Source organism: Macaca nemestrina, chromosome 5 (assembly GCF_043159975.1).
Source record: "Macaca nemestrina isolate mMacNem1 chromosome 5, mMacNem.hap1, whole genome shotgun sequence".
NCBI lineage: Eukaryota > Metazoa > Chordata > Mammalia > Primates > Cercopithecidae > Macaca > Macaca nemestrina.
In genome coordinates, this window is record NC_092129.1 from 34149332 (window position 1) to 34171533 (window position 22202).

General features: G+C 36.5%; 1 protein-coding gene across 7 annotated transcripts in view; it reads left to right on the forward strand.

The window, feature by feature from the left end:
* The window catches only part of LOC105465590 (laminin subunit alpha 2), a 628094-nt gene that overhangs the window by 585155 nt on the left and 20737 nt on the right, over nt 1-22202 (forward strand). For 5 of the 7 annotated variants that reach the window (XM_071096438.1, XM_071096441.1, XM_071096440.1 and 2 more), the window contains 7 exons: nt 944-1082; nt 3118-3129; nt 6710-6830; nt 9306-9482; nt 14471-14619; nt 19934-20110; nt 20347-20515. In XM_071096438.1, coding sequence (XP_070952539.1) covers nt 944-1082; nt 3118-3129; nt 6710-6830; nt 9306-9482; nt 14471-14619; nt 19934-20110; nt 20347-20515 — 944 coding nt within the window. The remainder of the gene's footprint in view (nt 1-943; nt 1083-3117; nt 3130-6709; nt 6831-9305; nt 9483-14470; nt 14620-19933; nt 20111-20346; nt 20516-22202) is intronic. The other 2 variants (XM_071096439.1, XM_071096444.1) reach the window with 1 other exon arrangement.

Sequence of the window (22202 nt, forward strand, 5' to 3'; positions counted from 1 at the left end):
TCAAACCCTTGCTAATTCGGATCCTACATCAGACAAAGGTTTAGAGGTCAAATCTGTCATCTTAAGGAACTGATGTCAATATGCATCAAGGATGCATATGAAGTAGTTAAAGGCTGGATCTAAGGAACTGTGGTAGAAAAGCATGTAATTCAGAAGAAACCTAGTTTGACCCCTAAGAAGGGAGCGGTAGTGAGGGGGATCAATGAGATAAGGAGTTACTGTCTGCTTTCTAAACAATGTAGTTTGAACAGAGAAGTTCCTCGTCTTTCCTTTTTTCTATCTATTTCTGAATTCTTATCTTCATCACATTAAAAGTACCTTGAGAGACCCAAAAGAAAAGCAAGAAGGCATGACGACTATACCTCTGTCACAACACTTAGCATCCCAGTCTAAAATGTAATTTATAGTGGATCTGGATCCCACAACTTCTGTGTACAACATCCCCTTCCACTTGCATGTACAACCATATTTTACCACAGTAACACTTTGCAGATGAGTCTAAATCCCAGTAGTTTCTGTGGATAGTGAAACTTAAAGAGCCATAAATTAGACGTGCTTCTAATTAATTATCTGATTCCTAATTAGATATCTTTGTTATTTAGCATTTTTTAATCTTGCTTTATTTTCTAACTACTTGTCTAGATTATGGAAAACTACATCAAATGGATCTTTGATGTCCATTTATTTTTATCTCTTTTATCTTCATTGGTTTGCCTTCATTGGTGTTCAAGCTATTATTTTCATGCTCTTTGGGGGATAGTTTAATAATGTATTTTATTGATGTTGTTTCTGTAATTATTAAATTGCTAAATATAGTGCAAGTGCTTGAGAAAGTCAATGTTAATTCTTGAATTAAACCAAATTTGTCTTGAAGTATTAATGATGATATAGATGTGGTTGATATTGCTCAAATAAAATGTTAAATTTTCTATCTCCTTTATAGCCAATATATCAATTGTAGATATAGATACTAATCAGGAGGAGAACATAGCAACTTCATCTTCTGGAAACAACTTTGGTCTTGACTTGAAAGCAGATGACAAAATATATTTTGGTGGCCTGCCAACGTTGAGAAACTTGAGGTAATTTAGTTTATAGGTAAAGCTAAGGATTAAGTTTTAATTAAATGACCACTTTGCTCACTAGAGTTCTGAAGCTTAATTACAATAGGAATGTCATATAACCCTTGGTTGCAGAAAGGCCTAATCAAAAACATCATGTTGCATGTTAGAACACCACCAGGATTTAGAAACCAAAGGACTAATTTGACATCTTTGTTGAAGAGATGGATTGGAGTCACTGTTTCCTTTATATGCACCTGCTGAAAAGAATTATGAACGTAATTAAAGGTAGAAGCCAGAGTTGAATGTGGATCTTGTAATTGCTGTTCTTCTTGTACATTCACTGGAGATAATGGCACTCTGACATTGCTTAGTGTTCTGAAAATTAGTCAGTGTTCCAGGATGCTATGAGTATAACCTATTTTATTGCTAAGCATTAGCATCATAATGGCGTATTGGAGCTTTCCCATATGCCTAATACAAGAACTATATTAGTTGTTCTCATGCCCGTGCCAACATTTTTTTTTAATTTCACATATGCTTTTTAGCTAGCAGTATGGGGAGACACATTTGCTTCCGAATTTAGTTAGTTCAAAAAATAAAGTAACTAAAAAATGTCAGAAAATACTCACGTGCTATGTAGTTAATTTACTGCTCATTATAAAACATAGGATAGTGTATAAGGATGGTACTTGGTGCTCCATAAATGTTAATTAAACTCTAATTAGAATGGGATTAATTGACTTGGTTAAACCATAAGAGTTTATTACAGGCTACCATGTTTTTAATTTTTTTGTTTTGTTTAATTAGTTTGGTAGTTTTTAAAGGGTATAAAAGTTCTGTCTAGGTTTTCTACTCCAAAAAGACAGATTATGATTGGAAAAATCCCGGAATAACTGAAAAGTGTGATGGTCAGTTATTTTCATATTTCCCAAATGAGCAGTGAAGGTTCACTCTCATTCTATGACAGCTAGTGTGCAGGCTGAAATTTCTTCTCCCCAAATCTAAACTCATAGACGAAGCAACTGTCTAATTATCTGATGAGCTTCATGGTGCAAATAAATTGGCTCTGCATTCATTGTAATGTATTTGTGTTAGAAAAATAAATTTAAAGTGTCAAGTCAGAAAAACATTACAAATCAAATTTGAATAGTACCACAGTTATTACATAGAAATTCATTTACTGGACAGTCATTCACCAAAAGTTTGTTGAGTATCTACTATGTGACAGGCTCCATACTAAATACTAGGAATCCAGTGGTTGTTCAGATCTAAGATTTGCTTTACAAAATCATTAACTCTATATTATTGAGTGAATTAAATACAGCCAAACTAAGGTTATTCAAATCTAGCTTCGTTTATTCTAGTAATGATTTTAGTGATCATAAAATAATTTTTAGGAATTATCTATAAAGGCGTGCCTGTCAAATTCTATAAAATCTTATAAATCTGAATCTGTTAAATGAATCTTTATCAGTAAAATGTTTTTACTTTCATGGTACAGCATTGCATAATTACAGTATAGTATTTCCATAGTGTGGTACATTATTTCAAAACAGCTGTTAGAGATATGTTTGTGATTGATAAAGGAACCAAACATTCATAGTTACCTGCTATTTTGCCTGCAGACAGGTTCTCAATATGACAAAGTGCAAAAGATGTGGTAAACAAATTATTTTTACATGCATTGTTAAGCTCAAGCTCTTTGAGAGGCAATATTTATAAGCCATTCATGAACACTACAGAATAGTGACATTGTACATTTCCCATTTATTAGATTGATAAGAACAAGTACTTTAAATTCATATTTCAAAGTAAAAATTTTCCAAGTTGATGGTGTGCGCTATGGTCATATTTTGGTTCTAATTTCACTGCTGTCAAGGGCATATGTCTATTTTTAGTTCTGTTGGAGCTTTTGCATTTCTTTCCTTTGTAGATCCCTGTGAAATGATCTTTTTAAAGATTTGTGATTTAAGTTTATTGTTTTACTAAATGAAAATGTAATTATAAGTAAATTGTTTTTATTTTTGTTTTTTTCCTCTTTCCCGTTACCTAGTATGAAAGCAAGGTAAAATTTAAATTTATGCATGCCTTCTTCGAGTGCATGGGTTGGGTAAATGTGGCTTCTTGGATAAAGCAGCCGTGCAGAAGCAGAGCAACACCAGTACAGCTTTGTTCATAGTATGTTTCACGAGCAAGCCGTGCGCTCTGTGAGAGTTCTCCTGCTGCCCCTTGCTGGCCAACATTCTGCTGCTTACCCACCATCAGTTGGGCTGCAATTTGAGTTGTCTCACCAGGCGTGATGAGATTTGCTCTGCTCACTTGTTCAAACATCTGGGCAGAGTGCCCCTGGTAACCAGCAGCACACACTCAAAAGGCAGCTGGTCAATTTCTGGTACACAGTCTAGTTCTGGGGAACACAGGGAAGTGGACTCTTGGGTTGAACCCCGGGCCCCGGCCTCCCTAGTGCCATGCTGTCTGCTGAAGAATCAAACTGTGCTCTCACATGCTTACCACTGTCTTCTTGCTTTTTGCAGGCCTGCAGATATGCAAACATTTACACAGCCTCTGCACCTCTTGTCCAAGCTGTTTATGTATTGACATGTTTATTTAAAACTAGCTATGGTGCCAGATGAAAGAATCTCTGGAAATACTATATTTAAAATAAGTATTTGCGTTAATAGTAAAGAAGTGTGAGATAGTTCTAGCTTCTCAGGAGCATTTTAATTCTTACTATCATTAGCATAAAATCTGTGAGCAATGGGCCTCCATAAATGGCTGACCAAACCTCGAAGATGTGCAGGGCTGGTATCCTCGGGCTAGAGCTAAAGCCTGGTGTTTTGGCATTTCAGAGCCCAGCTGTGCCAGATTTCTGCAAAGAAGATAATAAAGCCAAACTGATCCAAGAAAATTTTAAAACCAAGTCTAGATTTTTAATAAAAGGAATAGAATATACAGAAATGAAAGTAGGGGAAAATAAACCATGCGTTTTATCATGATTCAGTTGTAAGACCACCTGTGCTGTTTGCTGAGATAGCTAAAAAGTGAAGGCTGGTTTTCATGGAAATATATGTTAATAAAACTCTGGGATGGCACTGTGTAGGTTTGTAATTTTGCCTTTGAGTGGTGACCCTTAAGAAACAGAGACCCGTGGTTACCATTGAGTCCGGTCACCTTATGTGACTGTTTATCCCCTGTAATTGTCCTAATACTGAGGTTGCTAAATCGTATTTTAGAATGGTTCTTTGTGTTTCCATGAAACAATGAACTATATAACTTATAGGGGTGATTTACTTTATTAACAAGACCTCTGAAAAAAAATGGTGATAATTCAGTCTTTCCATAAGGAAAATATGGAAGCAAGTGAACACTGTTAATCAAATTCACCATTCTCTTTGCATTATGCAAGAAAAATATAAGCGAAATTCTCGCCCTACAGTTGGACATGTTCTTTATAACAACCAACTGACTGAATGAAAAGAAAACCTTGAGAACAAGGAAAAATGATCAATGAAAATAAAGTAGTTCCAGAAAGGAGTTGGGGGTGGAAACAGACATGAAATAAATCACCTGATATACACTGCCAAGGTCTGATTTGTTTTTCCACTTGTTTTTCCTCATGCCATGTGTTTTTCATTAAGATAAAAAAAGGAACTTGGCATCATGGGACAATGAGGAGAGAATTAATCATCACCCTATCAACTACAATGTATTGATGCCGACTGGACAGTTTTTACCGACGCTGATTAACACCACATAAAGAATTATCTTTTTCACTTCTATATAGTTTCACTATTCAAAATAGTAGCCACAAGTCACAGTAGCTATTTAATTGTAAATTAAATCAAATTAAATAACAATAAATATTCAGTTTCTCATTGAGACAAGCTACATTTCAAGTCCCAATAGCCACGTGTGGCTAGTAACTACTGATTTGAACAGTGCAGAACAGACAATATCCATCATCACAGAAAGTTCTGTGGAACAGCACTGTTATAATTAAAGAAGTATCATCATCACTGACATTCTGATAGCCTTTGTTTGTTGAGCACTTACTGTGTGCAATGCTATTCCTTAATTTATTAAACTTTTGCAACTTGATCATGTAGATACTATGATTATTATTATCGTGCCTATTTCACATATAAGAACACTGAGTCTTGGAGAACTCAGATCACTTGCAACATCTGGACTCAAGGGCAAGGACTTCATTTTCTAATCTGCTGACACACTTGCCCCATTTTGTGAAGTCGTATGCAAAAGTAAACATTCAAGTGTAGATTGAGTATAAAAGTCGTTTTTCAAATTTATTGAAAAAATAAAATGTATGGGTTTTTGCATTTGGTTGCTTTATTTTGTTACTGTTCTCATATAGAATACAGACTTTGGGGTCAATCTGTAAACTAAACTCATCTGTTAAAAAAAAAAAAAAAAACACATATTTTTATTTCGAGATAGGGATCTCACTCTGTAGCCCAGGCTGGAGTGCAGTGGCATGATCGTTAAGTCCCTGCAGCCTAAGCCTCCTGGGCTCAAAAGATCCTCCCTCCTCAGCATCTGCAAGTAGCTGGGACTCCAAGCACACATCAACATGTCCAGCTACTTTTTTTGGAGGGGAGGGCAAAGACAGGGTCTCACTATGTTACCTCAGGCTGGTCTTGAACTTGTAACCTCAAGCGCTCCTTCCTCTTTGGCCTCCCAAAATGCAGGGATTACAGGCATGAGCCACTACACCCGGCCAGTAAACCTAATTTTTAAACATCTGTTTTTAAACTATGTAATCCAAAGAATGTTTCTTAGACTTTGTTTTACTTAAAAGCCTTAAAAGAAATATGTAATATTATCTTATTTTTCAGCTATCTCTCAAGAAAAAGCCTCAAATAAAAAAAAAAATTCTTTTTCAAGATAAACATTTTCAGATTTTTTCCTAACTTTTGAGCAAGGTTTTTTTTTTTTTTTTTTTTTTTTTTTGAGACTGAGTCTGGCTCTGTCTGGAGTGCAGTGGCCGGATCTCAGCTCACTGCAAGCTCCGCCTCCCGGGTTTACGCCATTCTCCTGCCTCAGCCTCCGGAGTAGCTGGGACCACAGGCACCCGCCACCTCGCCCGGCTAGTTTTTTGTATTTTTTAGTAGAGACGGGGTTTCACCGTGTTAGCCAGGATGGTCTCGATCTCCTGACCTTGTGATCCGCCCGTCTCAGCCTCCCAAAGTGCTGGGATTACAGGCTTGAGCCACCGTGCCCGGCTGAGCAAGGTTTTTAAAAACTTTTTGTTATATAGTTTGTTTATGCTGCCTACACAATTATCTTCTCTTTGGTGAAAAAAAATAAAACTTATTTCATTACACATATAAAGCATTAATAAGAAGTCAGTTAATTCCTGTACCTCATGTTTAAATGCTGTGGGTGAGATTATTGTTAAAGGGGAGAAGAAGGACTACAAAAAGACTCCTTCTGCAGGATAACATTCACATCCAGTTAGACTAACCAGTAGATAATGGAAACCAGAGTTTGCTGGGTACACGTGTGCACAGTTTGATAGACATGTGCCTGCATGTGTCTGCTCCATAAGGCTTCCTTCCAGTAGTCAGAGACTACGCTGCCATCACCGTAATGATATTGCTTTTGCTTTCCATTTGACTATTTAATAGGCCAGAAGTAAATTTGAAGAAATATTCCGGCTGCCTCAAAGATATTGAAATTTCAAGAACGCCGTACAATATACTCAGTAGTCCCGATTATGTTGGTGTTACCAAAGGATGTTCCCTGGAGGTTGGTCTGTTTTTGACGGTTCTCTAAACACATTTATATCAGATTTCACTTACTTAGTGTGGCTGCTCCTACAAGGATCAGTCTTTTGTTAATATATTTTACATTTCTACTGATCCTACTCTTAAACGACAAAGCAAGATTAAAGCATTCTATAAATTACCATGATAAAAAATGGGATTATGAAGTCCCAGAATTTTGATCCAATTTTCCAAATGTGTAGCTCTTCATGGCACATATCAGTAATACTAATCTTTTTTCTGTTTTTCTCTTTTTTTCCAACACTACTTTTCCCTTTTCCTCATTTTTGTCATTCATTTTAAATTTATTTTACTTTTATGTGTTGCATATAGCTTTATTAGCAACCTTACATTTTTTTCTGGAACCATTCGAGTTTACACAAGTAGCAAGCAGTAATTTACACCATAACCATTAGTGCATAGTCTGTTGTCTACAACCTTGAAGTCTAGCCCCCTTGTCTTTGAAATAACGTAGACTGGGACCTGTGGCAACCAACTCTGCAAAGACTTGTGTTTGACATGCCTGCAAAGTCCTTTGTTAGCTGATATCCTCAGTAACTCTTCTTTGATGCTAAAGCATCCTGGCATTCCCCATTTTCATTTAACTATTCGGCACTGTTTGTTCAGTTGACACTGACCCATATGTGAGAAAGACCCCGGCCGTAGCTCTACTCTCTTAAAATATCGATAAGCAAGAGTCAATGGTCAACAGCAAATATTAGCAAGAATTTTATAGAAACTCAATAATGATGAGCTTGTTTTTAAAATGAAAATGTTAAATATGTCATTCTCATACATTTTTAATTATCCTACTGTAATACAATTATTCATTTTGGCTGCCTCTTCTAATTAAAATTATCTTAAACCACTCCAATAGAATAAGGGAAATGAAGGGAAAATGTGGGTAAAGAAAAAAGTAAGTCCACCACTTGAATGTTGAGGTTTAAAGACTGGAACAGAACTTTCAAGATCTTCATTGTTCACAGCTACAGGCCCCAATTTGGAATTGGCCATAGACACCCACTCTGAGAAGCCTAGGAATAAGAAAAGGGAAAATACATTAAGAACTAAAACTGTAAGGACCCATATTGGCTTCTTAAAGGAAGTTTTACTGAGAATTTTAATCTTCAAAGCCTAACTCTCATTCACATTCAAAAGATATATACATGAGGATGGAAACTGTCCGGAAAACGAATAGCCTCTGCACGTGGAAATTACGATTCCGTAAAGGCATTTTGCAGTAACCAGGAATTATTTTGCAACTAAAATATGAGGCAGAAATTTGATGTGGATAAATATTGAAAAGTCTGCACAGTAGTTTTATCTGAACTATCTAAAACTCCATGATTTGAAAATTGGAATAGAAAACAGATTATACATTTTACCAGCTCGTGTGTCATTTAACTGGTCTTGAAACACTGTGGGAGGAAAATAGCCTACATTAAAGGATTCTTTGCTTTTACTCCTACAAAATCTAGGACTTTAAAAATGAATATTTTAAGCACTTTAAATTCCTAACTACATGGGCTTGCTTAAATAAATACTAGCAGATTCATACAGTGGAAAGTCCTCCTGCCATTAAAAGTGATGATCTACATTTACTGAGAGAGTGATATCCTCCACATATGTAAGAAAAAAAAGACATTAGGAATGAACGTGTCTATCAAGAATCATTTGAAGTGTAGGGAGGAGGAGAGAGGAAGAGGGCAAGGTTATGAAAGAGTGAATGAATGAATGAATGAATGAATGAATGAATGAATGAATGAATTATAGAAAGCTCTATGCTTCTGCACAGCTTTGAGGAGACTGAGATGGGGAGCTGATTTTCTCCCTTTTGCACCTTATTTACACTTCTACTTGAAATGTAACTGTTTTAATTTTATACTCAGCAAGGACAATGGTACTACTTTAATTTTAAGAAAAAACTAGACTATGTGGTGTTTGGTTTATTTATTTTTAAGGTTTGGTCTTATCACTGGGGAAAAATGCAGACATAGATAATGGTCATACCCATCTGTAAAACATAAACAATTAAGTGATAGAGTTTATTCAAGAGATATTAATTATAGTGTTTTCAAGGGAAACTTAGGGAGATTGATAGACATGTAACCGCTTGTGTGTCAGTTTGGCTTAAATCTTTGGTTTAAACAAACAAAAACAAAAGTTATCTAACAGTGATAATCTTCTATATTTAAAATCAAAAGTTCTGGAATAAAAGTAGATGCTATAATTCTGATTTTAACACAAACTGCTTAGAAGATTTGAAGTTATCATATAACTAGAAATAATATTTCTTCAACTGCTCTTAAGCTTTCCATTAACTGTGGGTTTTCCTGCTTTCTAAAACTATGATCTATTTCATAATCACATTAAGTGCATCGAGGAGGGTGAGTGAATGGAGAATTTATTTAAATTTTTATTTCTAATGGTGTCTACTCTTCTTTTTCTTTACTCACAGAATGTTTACACAGTTAGCTTTCCTAAGCCTGGTTTTGTGGAGCTCTCCCCTGTGCCAATTGATGTAGGAACAGAAATCAACCTGTCCTTCAGCACCAAGAATGAGTCTGGCATCATTCTTCTGGGAAGTGGAGGGACACCAGCACCACCTAGGAGAAAACGAAGGCAGACTGGACAGGTACCTTCACACCTAGCTGATAATGCATTTTCCCTAATGTTTATATAAAACAGTTAACTTGCTTTTATATTTCTAGTTTTGCATCATTTATTTCTGCTCTTGTCTTGGCTAGCAAGGACTGAACATTCCATTTTTCCATGCTGGCCTCCTATTTCACTCGCATCATCTCCCCAGGACAATTGTCTTCTCTAGGATGTTCCTGTTGATCAATTGCAGGTGCAAAGTCACACTCATATCTGCACCTATATTTCCTATGCATTTAACACATGCATATGTAAAGAGGACAACTTAAAACATATTCACATTATCTTAATTTCTACTGTCTCCAGTCCAACTCCTTACAAAATCTGTAGATATTTACCTACGGTCCCTTAAATTTAAATTCCTCTAAGATCAGTTTCCCAGTTGCACTAGCTGAAGTGATAGTCTGTTGGGCCTGACTCATCCCATCCTCTCTGGACACAAAGAAGGGCAGAAAATGGACCTGGGAGAAAGCAAGAAGAACACAACCAACACAGACAGGCACAATTGTAGCCCAATAGCATTCAAGGATGTTAAAGCCTAAAGAATAACAACCAGCCAGGTGTAGAGGCCCATGTCTGTAATCCCAGCACTTTGGGAGGCCAAAGCAGGAGGATCGCTTGAGCCCAGGAGTTTGAAACTAGGCTGGGCAACATGATAAGACCCTATCTCTACAAAAATGTTTAAAAATTAACTGGGCATGGTGGCGTACGACTGTGGTCCCAGCTATTCAGGATTGCTATTCAGCTATTCACGCCACCACACTGTAGCCTGGATGACAGAGTGAGACTGTCTCAAAACATTTTTTTAAAAAGAGTATCAATTTTGCAAGGACATAAACTTTAGTATTTATATCCCCTGTCCATTTGATTCTGTTAAAAGTAATCCCTCCAATGCCCAGATTTAAGCATCATACCTCTTATTGCCTTGGTATTCTTTAATACCTTCAATCACATTTTTTAAAATGTAATTTTGCATTTAACCTAGTTTTTCTCAGTGAAAGGGTTCATAGGAATTATTTTATCTGCCATGACCAAAAGAACAGAATACTTTATAAATATGTCCTTAAGTACGCACATACCGTTGTAAACCAGATCATGTTATTTGTGATTATGTGTTTTAAAAATCAATTTTAGCATGTGACATTTATTGATCATATCATGTAACAAATCTATTTATTTTTCTAAAAAATACAAAGCTCACACAAAATATTCGCAAATAGAACCCAAAGATGTATAACCACGAGTAACTTGGATTATTTCAGGAATGCAGAAGTGGTTTAATATTAGAAAATCTGAAAATCGTCCAGGCACAGTGGCTCACACCTGTAATCCCAGCACTTTGGGAGGCCGAGATGGGTGGATCACAAGGTCAGGATTTTGAGACCAGCCCGGCCAACATAGTGAAACCCTGTCTCTACTAAGAATACAAAAAAAAATTAGCTGGGCATGGTGGCAGTCGCCTGTAATCCCAGCTACTTGGGAGGCTGAGGCAGGAGAATTGCTTGAACCTGGGAGGCCTAGGTTGCAGTGAGCTGAGATTGCGCCATTGCACTCCAGCCTGTGCGACAATGCGAGACTCTGACTTAAAAAAAAAAAAAAAGAAAGAAAATCGAAATATCATATAATCTTGTCAATAGATAGTAAAACGTGGTAAAATTTAACAGTCATTCATGATTTTAAAAAAATACTTAAGTAAACTAAGAGGAAGGAACTTCCTTAGCCATCTATTAAAAAAAACTATAACAAGTATTCCTGATTTTAAAAAAAAACATTATAAACATTTGCTATAAAATCAAGCCCAAGAAACGAATGACTATTTTAACTGCACTGATCTTAGCATAGTAAGAAAAGAACAAGTAAATATAGCACAAGAACAAGAATAAGAACAAATATATAATTTAAGAATCATCATAACAAAATAGGCACAAAGCCCATACGGAGAAAATTATAAAATTTCATTGAATGATATCAAAGTAGTTCTCAATGATTATAGTCAATAAATTGGTATAGTCAACATGTTAATGAAGATAGTAAAGACTCAATATTAAAAATATGTCATTTCTCCCCAAAATGATATGTAGATTCAATTATAATAAAATATCACCTTATTTTTCTGTGAATCATGACAGCTTATTCTAAAATTTGTATCAAGGATGAAATTCCTAGAAGAGAAGGATAATGTAGGTGGGGCTGTTCCACCAGATAGCAGCACATTGAAAGGTAGAGTTTTGTATGGTGGAACTATCATGTTAATTCATGTATAACTGTGCAAACAGGAAAGAATTGAGAACACTGAAAATACACAAGCACAGATGGAAACAACACTTGACAATAAGTGGCATTGCATTTCATTAAAAAAAAAACATTGAACTGTTCAGTGAATGACTTCAGGGTAATTAGTTATTCATATGGAAAAAATGAAACTAAATTTCTTTTTCATATCAAACCAAAAAATAAGTTCACAATAAATTAAAGTCTTAAATATGGAAGGACAAAAATCTTTAAAATTCTTAGAAGAAAATATACCAGGATAACTTTTGACCTTCAGGAAAAGAAGACTTAATCGAACAAAACAAGATTATAAGTGGAACTGCATTAAAATTAAACTCTTTGGTCATCAAACAACACAAAACACAAGCCTCGGTCTGGAAATGTACAGTATGTATAATCTACAAGGAATACAGTCCTTGTCCCCAAAAGGGGAAAAGCTCATTGCAGTTTTTAATAGGATATCAAAACATACTGGTTGCTATAGTATTAGAAAGAACAGTATTGGAAAGATGTGAATCAAAGAGTGCCTTTGATCACTGCTGGTAGAAAACGTAAATTTCTAAAGCAACTTTGGAAAACAGTTTGGCACTGTCTTCTAAAGTTGAACATTTGCATACTGTCTACAAGCCAGCAATTCCACTCCTGGGTACAGACCCAAGTTTTTGCACATGTGCATAATAAGACTTGTACAAGAATGTTTATAGAAGTGTTCTTTATAATAGCAGAGAAACTAGAAACAACCCAAATATTCATCAGCTGGAGAACAGAGAGGCAAACTGTGGCACTTTTGCATAACGGGATATCAAGCAATAAGAAAAAGGAATAAATTATAACTCAACATAACAACATAATAAATAGAAAATAAATAAAAATGAAAAATGTGCTATATGATACCATTTTTGTAGATTTGTTATACAAGTAGCACTAAACAACATATTGTTAACAGACACATGTGAATTTCAAAAAAAAAAATTTTTTTTAAGTAAGGTAATGATAAACATAAAATCCACACTTGTGGTTACCTCTGAGATGGAGAAGCAAGGAGATAGTATTAGAAAGAAACTCATAAGAGATGCAATGGTATTGTTTCTGAAATTTGGTGGTAGATTTACAGGTATTCATTTTATTGTACAGTGTTAATGCAGATTCATCATTTACATGTATATCACTCATATTGTGAAGAATATATCAAATAGTCATAATAAAAATATTTTTGAAGAGTAGGAGAAAAGTGTTATTTTATTTCATTTCTTACTACACATAATAAGCACTAAATAAATATAAAACACAAATGCCCTCTTAAATTATTTTCTTTATCTTGAAAAATAAACTTTTTTCTCACTATTGCAAATGATAAGCTAGTTATAATAAGAAGACCAGATCAAATATTCTGAAATAGATTTCCACTAAAGGATACTTGATTCCTTCATCATTGCCAGATTTTTAAACACTACCTACTGGCTCCAAATTTCTCCCCCTCAAGACGAAAGAATGAATGTGAATCACCAGCTTTCAGGATAGTGCCTAAAATAAAACAGATTCCTATTACAACAATTACAATAAGAAAACACTAAGTACTATAGTATAAAGTAAGTTAAAATGACATTTTAATGTTTTAACATTTTAATAACTCATATCTAGTTTATAAAATATCATATATGCTATCTGAAGGAGGACCCAATGTTAAATAGTGTAAATCTGTTAGACATAATTAGATTTACATTCAGTGCTGGTTAAATTGACATGTTTCATACTTCAAAGCTAACAGTTTTGATACCTATAGAGTTATTTGTGATTCCGTTCTGCTAAATGGGTTTGATATGTCGAACAATCCATGAGCTAAGGAATTTTTAATTGAGTGAGTAGTTTGTGATTTCCCTTTGACAGATGGTGAGCACTTATCCAGATCCTCAAAATGTTTTGTGGAGGACATGTAACGACATACATGATTTAGTAAATTACTGGAACATGATGATGTTTGATGGAAACTGTCTCTACCACCACAGATGACTCATGGAGAACTGAGCCATCACTGTGCGTCAGGTGCTCCCATACTCCACAAGAAAGGGAGAGCACGTGGCATCAGCTCTAGGGACAAGGACTGCATTTAGGCTCCCTGGGGTTCATGATGGGATATCAAAACCACACTGGTTGCTATAGTAACAGCAGCAAGAAGAAAGCAGGCATGTTTGTGGATGAAAATTTATCTTCCTTCTTTCTAAATGTGGGAGGCAGGTTACATGTTTGTGATAGCAATCTATTCCACCAGCTCAGAGAACAAATTGAAGTCTAAATACTCAGAATGCCACAAGGTTGAGAGTCAGTCCTGATTCTCAGAAGCTAGCTATCCACTTGTGAATATAAAGGACAGGGATTTTGTTGACACACTTTGTCTCCTGATGGGTTTTGTAAGTTAGAGGACCAACGCAAGCACAGCTGTTACTTTCAGCATCACAAATCTGCTTTGCAGAGAACTGCTATATTAATATATCCACTTTCCAGATCATCTCACAAGCATAAATGGTAACTTATTAGAAAGATATTTCCAGCTGTTTTCAAAACCATTTGAGAAAAGTCTTAATTTCTCAGGTAAGTTCTCAGAGCAGATGAACCTGTGGTTCTGCTAGGGAATCTCTAAAGCTAAGTCATAAATGAGACTTCTGTTTAATCTTCAATAACCACTTGCTTTTGCAGGCCTATTATGCAATACTCCTCAACAGGGGCCGTCTGGAAGTGCATCTCTCCACAGGGGCACGAACAATGAGGAAAATTGTAGTCAGACCAGAGCCGAATCTGTTTCATGATGGAAGAGAACATTCCGTTCATGTAGAGCGAACTAGAGGGTAACAATAGCACTAAAATATTTATTATTGTAACTCAGGTGAACTTCCTTTGCTAGCACCAGTATCCATCAGTATCTGCCTGAACCTCTGTGTGTGTGTACCTACCATGCCTTGCAAAAGGATACAGTAGCTTAATTCCCTCTTCTTTACTTTTCATACTTCGGGAACCTCATTTGCCTCGGCCCTTAGGAGTTCCACCCTTAACATTTCTATTTGTGCAGTTATCTCTACCTTTGGAAAAACCAAATGCATTTTCTGAAGGTATAAATAAGAAAAATCTCTCTCTCTGCCCCTCCTCAAATAAGGTACGCACACAGCGAAACACACAAAACAGCTCCACTGGAACCAGCAGGCTTTGGCGGCTGCTGTCTCGTTCAGGTTCCAAAGTGGTTATGGCAGCTGCTTAGCTATCACAGATACGGAGTGTGGCAGCAGCTGCAGGACCTACTGAGCCTATTAAGTGCACATTTTGTCCCTGTCCCCCTTCCCAAGATTTGCAGGGTACCTGCAGAATGGCTTCCTGAGGGAACAGAATCAAGGGAGGGGAGGAAAATGACTGCCGCCCTGAGATTGGTCACCTTTCTACAAATCTACCAGAGCACTTGCCCCCAGCCCTGGGCCTGGGAATTGGCTTCACTCATGCACAAACTGATGACTTTCTTTAGAATCCTGCGATACTTTATACTTACTTTATTAGGAAAGTCATCTGTATTTTTCACCAAAATACTGTATGACAACTCAGAGAGATACTTAGTTTAGAAGAACAATTAGAGAAAAAGGAAACAGAAACCCAGAGACTTCAGGGGCTTCAGACCTCCAAGCCAGCAATCCATTTATCAGACTGAAGACATAGAAAAGAACTGGAAATCCAATTTGATGAGGTGTCAAAACACAGAGGATACTTTTAAATGTAACGAGTATGAATATGTAGCAGTAGTTCGGCCAAGCTGATACTATCCTGCAGTGAAAGACCTACATTTACTAATTACCCTCTTGTGGAAAACATTTAGATGAGTAATAAAGATTTCTTACCTTCTAAGTAAATAGCAAAGCTTTCCTCAGATTTTATTATTATTACTATTATTATTATTATTATTATTATTTAGAGGATTAGGCTTTAAGTTGAATTGATACTAAGCATTCATGCAGAATGGCTACTGAGATGTTTAGAAACCATGATTGAGACAAATGAGGGATCAATATTTGGGCAAACTAAGAACTTTTACTAATCTAATAGCCAGATACTGCAGACTTGGTCTGTGAGGAGAAATGTAAACTGAATGCTCTCATTTGAATCTTAGAATGTTTTAGAATCCTGGTTTTACATGTCTTCTAGATTAGATGCTAGACACTTTGACAAACTTTAATCCTTTTCATTGTGGAAAGGACTTTTTAAAATATTTAAACTTTAGTCAGGCGCGGTGGCTCACTCCTGTAATCGCAGCATTTTGGGAGGCCGAGGCAGGTGGGTCATGAGGTCAGGAGTTCGAGACCAGCCTGGCCAACATGGTGAAATCCCGTCTCTACTAAACATGCAAAAAAAAATTAGCCAGACATAGTAGTGAGCCCCTGTTATCACAGCTACTCTGGAGACTGAGGCAGGAGAATTGCTTAAACCCGGGGGACAGAGGTTGCAGTGAGCTGAGATCGCACCACTGCACTCCAGCCTAGGCAACAGAGCAAGACTCCATCTAGGACTCCATCTCGGAAGAAACAAAACAAAACAAAACAAAACAAAACAAAACAAAAAAACCACACACACACACATTTAAATGTTAAAGAATTTCAATAAATAACTGCAGATTTGAGAAATCAGTTGACCAAAATCACTCAAAATGTGTTATTTTGTTGAGAAAGAATTCTGGAATTCCCAAATGCATTACACTGTTGTACCAAAGTGTCCTTTTAACAGGTGCTTCTTCAAGAAGGGCATTTTATTATGCCAACTTCACAGCTGTTGACCATCAATCCAACCTTTATTTGATTAAGTTCAGTATATGGTACATCACTGGAAACTGGTCATTTAGTTAATTGGCCATATAAACAAACAGTTTTGCCATTCATTGTTAATTACAGGATAATATATTAGATATATTAGTGTGTAGTCACTGAACTCTGTGCCAAAACAAGAACACATTTGCTACCATAATGGCTTATTTGGCACTCTAAGGTTAAAATGCCATCTACTCTATAAGCAAGTGCCACATTAAACTGATTAACCAGAGATCACGAGTGACCGTGAGAACTTCACCCAGAAACATTTTTTAATGCTTTATATGCCTATTCTATGGCATGATTTGTGTAACATACTAGACAAAGATGATTTGTTTTAATTGTTCTAAATGTATGTGAGATCTGTAATAACATCCTTTCATCACAGATGAGAAAATATTAACTAACTTGCTCAAAATCATATACTACAAATAACAGGGTCAGGTATTAAATGAGACATATTTGACTCAAATACCTCCATCTGTGCACAGCCAATAGATTATTCTTACATTTTTGTGTGACTATAAATGTTTATATTACTTAATGTTGATTATGATATATGATTATTAATTTTGAGATATTTGCTTTATCCCAACACTTTTCAGACTATGCATGTCAATCATCATTTCTTTTCCTAAAATCCTGGACAAAATGATAGCTTTAATACCACCTCACAAAATAATTGGATTTTTACCAAATTGGGGGCCAAGCTTCTCAAGAAGCTCTTTCTCCCTTGCCCTCTGCCTCTCTTTACTCCACCTCCCTCATTCTCTCTCCCTTCCACCCCTTCGTCTGGAAAAATTTCCCTTCAGTCACTTTGGTATCTAATTTCTTGGCACTCCAGTGACCTCTGCCTCCTATATCTGCTTTGTCCTCTGATCCTTCTCCTGGTGTCTGCCTTGGTGGCCAGTAGTTCTCACTGGACAAAAACATCAAACCCTAAGAGCCTGAAGTAGTTACTTAAGCAAATAGGACAAGCAAATGAGCTGAGTTTTTCTTCTGGGAAAGCTTTCTTCACACAGGTACAGAAATAGGCTAAAGGTCACAAAGTAGGGTGAGATATTTTAGGAGTCACTTGGGGTTTCCAGAATGAGATAAAGATTTTAACACTGAAACCTAAATATTTTCTTTCTTAACATCCAAAGTATGTTCAAACAGAAAAAAAGATTAGATTTTATTTATTATGTAAATAACAAATGCTAGGACACTTATTTCTCTTAATATCTTCTTCCAAGTATGCAATCCAATTGATATGCTTTTTAAAAAAAATCTTAAACCCATATTCCAAACAAATAAGAAACAGGGTATAAGTAATAAGATAATTATGAAACTCTAAGAATTGGCCATTGAAACTGTAAGAAAATAAATAAATAAAGCTGACCTATAATAATCCTAACGTAATACAAAGTTTAATGTACCTTTTTGCACATAGTAGGCCTCAGTAAAAAGCTGTTAAATAAATACTTTTAAAAATGGAAAACACACCAGAATCATAATGGACTTATTGACAATGTCCTTCTCAATGAAAACGAAATAAATGATCTAGATTTGGTGCTCCTAAAAGGTAAAATATGAGCAGGATTTAGCTATAGTTTTCTAGCAATGCCCTATTAAGTAATACAGCTTCAGGGGAATCCCTTAATTAATATTTTCCGCTGTTTGAAGTAGGCATTTTTATCTCCATCTTATAAATGAATGAAATGGACCTGAGCGTGATTAAATAACTTGCCCAAGGTCACACAGCTAGTAAGCTTCCACACTAGTACTTAATTCCAGTATGTTCCTCCTGAAAGCCCACACTCATTCTCCGTCACCACCCTGTGAACTGGTTAAAAAAAAAAAAAAAAGGGTCACTATGATGGTCCTTGTGGCAGAACCACACTACAAAGAGAGGCTACACCATAAAGAGGAAGGCCTCTAGCTTTGTAAAATTCTAATCAAGAACAGAGATTTACTCTCCTTGGACAATCTTTAATAGAGGCTTATATCCCTCATTAAAACCCTTAGGATCCCTGTGATATCATGTTGCTAAGAGGCTGCTTTCAGCTAAAGGGGAAAAAGGGTGTGGGGGAGGGGTTTCCCAATGAGTCACACATACCCGGAAGTGAGTGGTTTTCTGAAATTCTCGTCTCAGAAAACCACTGACACTCTTAGCAAGGAAGCTGAACCTTCTGGGTTTTGCCAACACATTTTTCCATAGTTTGGTAAAGAAAGAAACCTCAAAAGTATGTCATTTTACGCTATTTTCTCTTTGAAACTAAATTTTACTGGTAGCTTCTTCACCCCCTTAACGGTGACATTTTGAGCCACAGCAAAATCCATTTTTTGTCCCTTTCTCTTACTTTTGAATTCTCTTGCTTGTAAAGTGCCAATTCGGAGCATCTTTACCCTGGCTTATTGTTTTTTCCAGTTCTACATGTGGTTTTTCTTCATAAAATCAAGTAAGAGGGCACTTTAGGACTGAGGTTTCCACCCAAGTACTTTGGTTTTCTCTCCACATATAAAGTAAGCTTTCAGTAATCCATTCATGATCCTCAGGCTAGTGACTAATGCTTATGACTAATAGCACCGTGATGACTGTTAAGACCGAAACTCAAAACTTGCTTCCGGAACAAAAGAGAAAATGCCTTTGGTCATTTTCATCAGAACTCTTTGTCCCCTTCTGATTCTTGGCCCAGGGTTCCAAGGATTGTTGTAAATAAGTAGCATGAGGTTCTCAATTAGCAGTGTGTGAGTTATCTCTCATAAGCAAATTAGGGAAATTAATGAAACAGCCACTAAGGAAAATCATTGCAAGGAACAATTAGCAGGGTGTTCTTGCCTGCCTCTTCTATTCAAAAGCCATCAGCCACATTCTTTATAAAATGTGCTTTAAGTGTTTGCTGTTGATTCCTGCAATCTAAGCTCTCAGGAGGATGGTTTGTTCCCCAGCAAGAAGATAATAGACAGCACAACCCAAGAAAGACCCCACGCTATGCTAAACCCGCCGACCCTTATACAATTAGACATTACTGCACAGTACAGAAGCCTCAGTTGTCACAACCTCATGTGTTGGGCTGCACAGTGCTGTTGCCAACTCCGCCAGAGGCTAATGCTGCAGTGCACCATGACCTGGTTTCAGTAAACTTTCAGGGAGAGTGAACAAGGGTGTCATGGGACGAGATCCTGAGAACTGCGTTTGCTTAATGTAGAATTCCCAACCATCCAATTTTGGCTCCCTTAAAAGCTATGGTTGAGAGGGGTGAAGGGTGGCAGGAAAGAATTTGATTTCCAACTGTATTGAATGAGATGTGATTTATACTTAATTTTAATATTTTATCAGCATCTTTACAGTTCAAGTCGATGAAAACAGAAGATATATGCAAAACCTGACAGTTGAACAGCCTCTTGAAGTTAAAAAGCTTTTCGTTGGAGGTGCTCCGCCTGAATTTCAACCTTCCCCACTCAGAAATATTCCTCCTTTTGAAGGCTGTGTGTGGAATCTTGTTATTAACTCTGTGTAAGTGGATCTCCTCATTACTACTACTAATTCTTATTTTTATTTTTCGGTATCGGGGTCCCAATGCATCTACATTGTCTACAGTTATGCAGGGGAGGAGGGAAACAATGAGGATCTTCAATTTAGACTGAGAAAAGCACACTGATGGACTTAAAATGGCATGCAGAGATCGGGCTTAATTGTAAGGAAGCAAAAAAATGAAAATAAAAAAATCTTATTTTATTACATTCTATTAGCCCCATGGACTTTGCAAGGCCTGTATCCTTCAAAAACGCTGACATTGGTCGCTGTGTCCATCAGAAACTCCATGAAGATGAAGATGGAGCAGCTCCAGCTGAAATAGTTATCCAGCCTGAGCCAGTTCCCACCCCAGCCTTTCCTACACCCACCCCAGTTCTGACACATGTAAGTGTTTATATTATCCCCATTGCTTTCTAATTTTTACCTAGTTTTCTGAGTCATTTCAGAAGGAAGATTATTCAGGATATCTAGTACACTCTGCTATTAGAATTGAAGGAAATATAACCTATCAAAACCTATTCTTACATCTTTAGTTGAATGACTTACCTATACTTCTTCCTTTAATTTTGTTTACAAAACAGTACATTTTCAGTTGAAATGTTGGAAAACACAGAAATATCCAGAATCGAGAATAAAAGCCACCTATAATACCATGACACAGGCAACCATGTTGGTTTTCAGGCCTTTTTATCTGCATAGTAGATGTCCTACCTCTATACAATTTGGTGTCCTGTTTTTAGAAACTGATAATACACCACTAAAACTGTTTCTAGGCCAGGCAGGGTGACTCACGCCTGTAATCCTAGCACTTTGGGAGGCCAAGGCGGGCAAATTACCTGAGCTCAGGAGTTAGAGACCAGCCTGGGCAACAATGGTGAAACCCCTCCTCTACTAAAATACAAAAAAAATAGCCTGGTGTGGCGGTGTGTGCCTGTAGTCCCAGCTACTCAGGAGGCTGAGGCAGGAGAATCGCTTGAACCAGGGAGGCAGAAGTTGCAGTGAGCTGAGATCGTGCCACTGCACTCCAGCCTGGGCAACAGAGTGAGACTCCTTCTCCAAAAAATAAAAATAAATAAATAAATAAATAAATAAAAACTGTTTCTAAACATCATATAAATGTGTATGTCTAATATGATTTTATGTTAAGTATTAAGTATATATACACACAGAGACACACAAGTATTTATAGCATTGGAGGTCACATAGCCTTGATTGGAGCATGGGCTCAAGTCAGACTGCTGGTGTTCAAATCCCAGCACTGTAACCGACCATCTGTGTGAATTTGAGAACGCTACCTAGCCAATCTATTTCTCAGTTTCACATCCAAGTACTAACCAGGCCCAACCTTGCTTAGCTTTCCAGATAAGAAAAGATCAGATGCTTTCAGGGGGGTTTGGCCGCAGACTATTTCTGTATCCTCATCTGTCAAATGAGGATATTAACAGCACAGACATCAAAGATTTTTATCAGAGTTTTAAAAGATAATGTTTGTTAAATGACTCACACATACTGAACATTTAATAAATGGCGTAAGTACTATATAGTAATGATAAGAATTAGTATTTCACCAGCCCAGGGCTAAAGAATTTTCATTCAACATATATGTAATTCTCATAACGGCTCCGTAAAACATAGTCTTTCTATTTTTAGTCGAGTTAATAAGAATTAGCTATCTTAAGTAACCAACCCACTCACATCACTAGTAAAAGGCAGAGTAAGAATTTGATTCTAGCGAGTCAGACTCCAAAGTCTGACTCCTTATCTCTGGAACACTCTGCCTTTCCAATTTCTTCTCTTTTAATAGACCATGGTAGGCTATTGAGAGTGTTTCCAGTTTTTCACTATTAGAAACTATACTCTGATGAGCTCCTCTATGCATCAAACTTTTTCATTATTTCCAATTATTCTTAAAATAAATAAGTAGTTAGGAAATTATAAGACCAAAAGATGAATATGTCTAAGGTTTTCAATACACATACCTGAATTGCTTCTTCCACAGGCTATGCCAATTTACATTCTTACCACCAATACAACAAAGACGGTCATGGTCACTACATTCTTTACAGCTCAT